The 4,688-nt window shown below is 43.3% G+C and overlaps 1 protein-coding gene across 1 annotated transcript; it reads left to right on the top strand.

Moving 5' to 3' along the window:
- On the top strand, window positions 1-2,867 carry LOC109756553 (uncharacterized). Its single transcript, XM_073498417.1, is given in 3 exon segments — window positions 1-247; window positions 250-924; window positions 1,305-2,867. Coding segments are annotated over 3 exon segments (2,367 nt in total). The 5' UTR covers window positions 1-22; the 3' UTR covers window positions 2,772-2,867.
- The last annotated feature ends 1,821 nt before the right edge of the window (window positions 2,868-4,688 follow it).

The raw sequence follows: 4,688 nt of genomic DNA, 5'->3' as shown, positions 1-4,688 counted from the left end.
GCAATATTCCTAGACCTGCCTGATGTGTGCTTGGCGATCCCTGAAATTCAGCAGCACACTTGTGCTAACGACACTCTTACTGTTATTGTATGGATCCGGGACCGCTCATTGTTCTGTGGTTCATAATAGCACGGACCGACGTGCACTGCTCGATTTTAAAGAGGCCATCACAGTGGATCCGACGGGAGCCTTGCGGTCCGGGAATGACAGCAGCCACCACTGTATGTGGTCGGGCGTCAACTGCAGCAGAAGGCACACCCAGGGCGCGTTACGGTGTTGGACCTGCAGGATATGAGCTTGGCAGGCCAAATCACTCCCTCTCTTGGAAACCTAACCTCTCTTAGAAAACTTACGCTAGATTCAAATCGCTTGTCTGGACAATTGCCCCCTCTCAACCGTCTTACAAGATTAGAGGAGCTTTCTCTAGGCACCAACTTGCTGCAGGGGGACATTCCAGATGCACTTACAAACTGTAGCAAACTCAAGTCGCTAAACCTCGCTCTTAACATGCTAGTGGGTTCAATTCCCGAAAACATAGGTTTCCTCACCAATCTAGTAGTTATGGACCTTTCCGGAAATAATTTGTCAGGAATCATTCCCCAAACCTTCAGCAACATAAGTCGTTTAAGAGAAATGTCACTTGCAGACAACCTGCTCGTGGGAAGCATTCCTAAAGAGCTTGGGCAATTGACAGATATTTCGATTGTGTTCCTTGGTGGAAACAGCCTATCAAGTAGCGTTCCTGCGACACTGTTTAATCTGTCCTACCTTCAAATACTAGACTTGGATACAAATATGTTAAGTGGCACACTGCCATCTGACGTTGGTCATATGCTCCCTAACCTCCAATTTCTTTTCTTGGGTGAAAACAAGCTTGACGGCCACATCCCAGATTCATTAGGCAATGCTTCAGAGCTGGGCCAGGTAGATTTGTCATCTAATTATTTTTCCGGCCAGATTCCTAGTTATTTGGGTAAACTACAAAATTTATACTATCTAAATCTTGATGAAAACAAACTTGAAGCAAGAGACACTCAAAGTTGGGAATTTTTAAGTGCATTAAGCAATTGCCCTCTAAAAGTACTCTCGTTAAATGGAAATCAACTACAAGGACTCCTGCTGTATGGCGGTCGCATAACAGGATAGGAGTCTAGGGAGCTTATCCTTAGTATTGCCATTCCGGTTGAGATTGTTAGCATGACTTTGCTTTACTTTATTTTTCGCTCCACTTGCGAGTTGTAAGACAACTTTGTGATACTTTGCGACTTCTTAATAATATGGCTGCATGCATCATTATGATGCAGAGGCCAGGGGTGCGCCTCCATTTCCAAAAAAAAGGACTCCTGCTGACTTCTATTGGTAACCTATCCATCAAGCTTCAACAACTAAATTTAGGCCAAAACAACTTGTTCAGGACAGTTCCACCGACAATAGGGAAATATCGTAACCTATTTAAACTGACACTGAGCTACAATAATCTTACAGGCACAATTGAAAAATGGGTTGGGACTCTAAAGAACCTACAAGGTTTATATCTTGAAGGAAATACCTTTGTTGGATCAATACCAAACTCCCTTGGCAATCTGAACAAGTTAACATCCCTCTATCTTTCCAAAAATCAGTTTGATGGTCTTATGCCAGCCAACCTAGGAAATTTGTCACAACTCACACAGTTGGATCTTAGTTACAACAATATCCAAGGCAACATACCTCTACAGATTTCTAGGCTTAAACAACTCATGGAACTACACCTTTCATCGAACAAGCGTACTGGGGAAATACCTAGTAATTTGGATCAATGTGACAATTTGATAACTATCCAGATCGACCAGAACATGCTAATAGGGGAAATCCCAACATCTTTTGGCAATCTAATAGCCTTGAACGTGCTTAATCTTTCTCAGAATAACTTGTCGGGCACCGTCCCAGCAACTCTAAGTGACTTACAACTCCTCAGTAAGTTGGATCTTTCTCACAATCATCTGCATGGGGAAATTCCGAGAAATGGAGTTTACATAAATGCCACTTGCATTTATCTTGAAGGCAATTGGGGACTGTGTGGAGGGGTGGCAGATCTCCAAATGCCGTTATGTTCTGCTATTTCTCAGAGATCAGAGACAGAGTACTATTTGGTCAGAATATTGGTTCCAATACTTGGCTTCACTTCACTCATAATGCTGGCTTACATTATAATCCTTGGGAAGAATACATCACGTAGAACATATGTATCGTTTCTCTCATTTGGTAAGAAATTCCCAAGAGTTTCTTACAGTGATCTAAATCGAGCAACGGGGAACTTCTCAAAGGCAAACATAATTGGAAAAGGAAGCTATGGTACAGTATACAGAGGAAAGTTAACTCAAGCTAAGATACAAGTAGCCATCAATGTTTTTAACCTTGATATGAAATGCGCAGACAAAAGTTTTGTAACAGAATGTGAGGTTTTAAGAAGCATCCGACATCGAATCCTTGTACCTATCCTAACTGCATGTTCAACGATAGACAACAATGGTGACGCTTTCAAAGCTCTAGTCTATGAATTCATGCCTAACGGGAATTTGGACACATGGCTGCACAACCGATTTTTGGGTAGTTCAGCAAAACAGCTGAGCTTAGCTCAAAGAGCAAGCGTAGCTGTTGGGATAGCCGATGCATTGGCTTATTTACACCATCATTACCAGAATTTGATACGTTGCCGACGGCCCATGACCGTCGGCATAGGGCCAAAAGCCGTCAGCAAAGGGTTACGCCGACGACCCCCGTCAGCATAGCCCCGTCGGCAACTCGTTTTCCACCTGACGGACGTTGACGGCGCCGCCATGAAAGGTTTGCCAATAACACACTGACACGTGGCAGCTTTTGGGCGACCGTGGCCTGGAGGTACGCCGACGGTTAGGCCATCGGCATAGCTTTTGGGGCTATGCCGACGGCCTAACCGTCGGCGTACCTCCAGGCCACGGTAGCCTGGAAGCTGCCACGTGTCGGCGGTTGGGCCGTCGGCATAGCCCCAAAAGCTGTGCCGACGGCCTAACCGTCGGCGTAGCTCCACGCCAGGCTTCCCAGACGCTGCCACGTGTCGATCGCTGGTAACACGCTAGGAGCTATGCCGACGGTTTAACCGTCGGCTTAGCTATGCACTATTTTTTTTTCTGTTTTTGTTGCATTTCAATTCAAATAACAGCATATATATATATATATATATATATATATATATATATATATATATATAACAAAAAAGAGAAGATAATTATCACAAGTTCATCATCATCGCAAGTCCAACATGATAAACATCATCACAAGTCCAACATAAAAGTATCATCATCGCAAGTCCAACATAAAAGTATCATCATTGCAAGTCCAACATGATAAACATAATAGCAAGTCCAACATGATAAACATAATAGCAAGTCCAACATAGAAGCATCATCATCGCAAGTCCAACATAGAAGCATCATCATCGCAAGTCCACCTTGATCACAATAAAAGGCTTAAGCGGCATCACTTCCACTGCCAAAGCCGAGGCCGCCAAAGCCGAGGTCGTCACCGCTACCGCTAGCGCTAGCGCCACCGCCACCGCCGCCGCCAAGCCAGACCGGAGTGACTGGGCTCCGTGACTCTGGATTGGAACCATCAGTAGCACCACCACCGGTGGATGATGCACCGGTTCCCTGCATGTTTGCAAAGAGATGGTAAGGCAATATATGATTGTATTGAATAAACAAGAAGTTGTGGTTGAATAGGTTGGTGATGTACTAACCGGAGTGACATTGTAGTGGTCTGCCAGAAATTGTTCAAACGTAGGCACCACTGGTTGTGGTCCAGGAGGTGGTGGTGGTGGTTCCATTGTAGGAATCTGCCCGGTTGCCATAGACGCAAACATAAGCTGCGTCATGCGACTGTTGTGCTCCGTGACTGCTGCAACTCTCTGGTTCCATTCGTAGAGCTGCTGACGTTGGAACTCCATGTAGGCCTACAATATGACATGATGCAACTCATAATACATAACAAAGCAGAAAATAAAAGTAGAAAGAAAGAAGATAAGAGGGAAAATACTTACTGAGTTGCGCTGGGCTAGGATGGCCTGTGCAGTGGACATGCTTGGGCGTGGGTGCGGGCTCGGCCTCGGGTTGGTAGCTCGGATCCGTCTGTAGGAGATAGAAGGGGTGATCACCGAATCCAGAACCGCCGACCGACCATGAATGAAATGATGATACCATGCCAACTTTCAACCTTTTCAGAGTTCATTTGAAATGCTATTATAAACTCTAATAGCAAAAGGAATCAACTAAAAAGCTTTTATAAACCTCTAGTATTTTTTAAACTAAAATTATATAAAATTTATGCAACTAAAATTATCAAAGTATTTTCCGTTCAAAACATGAAAAGCAGAAAGAATTATCATTAAAAAAATTTGTTAGAAACTTTGTAGCAAAAAGAATTTTCGTAAAGAATTAAAATTTAAACTATTCAAATTTGGAAACTAATGGAGTAACAGAAAGTTTATAATTATTCTAAGCTAAAAGCAAAAAAGAATAAAAAAATAAAGCAAAAATCAAAAGAAAATAAATAATTCAAAAAACAAAAAAATACTGGAAAAATTAAGAAAAATGTCGCCTAATGGGCCACACGGCCTGCATACGACTAGAAACCCATCTGCACATGGGCCAGGATGCAGGCCCGCAGGCCCA

This window comes from Aegilops tauschii, chromosome 5, assembly GCF_002575655.3.
Source record: "Aegilops tauschii subsp. strangulata cultivar AL8/78 chromosome 5, Aet v6.0, whole genome shotgun sequence".
NCBI classification, from domain to species: Eukaryota; Viridiplantae; Streptophyta; class Magnoliopsida; order Poales; family Poaceae; genus Aegilops; species Aegilops tauschii.
Note: the sequence above shows the minus strand (reverse complement) of the source record. Positions and strands in the feature narration are given on the sequence as shown.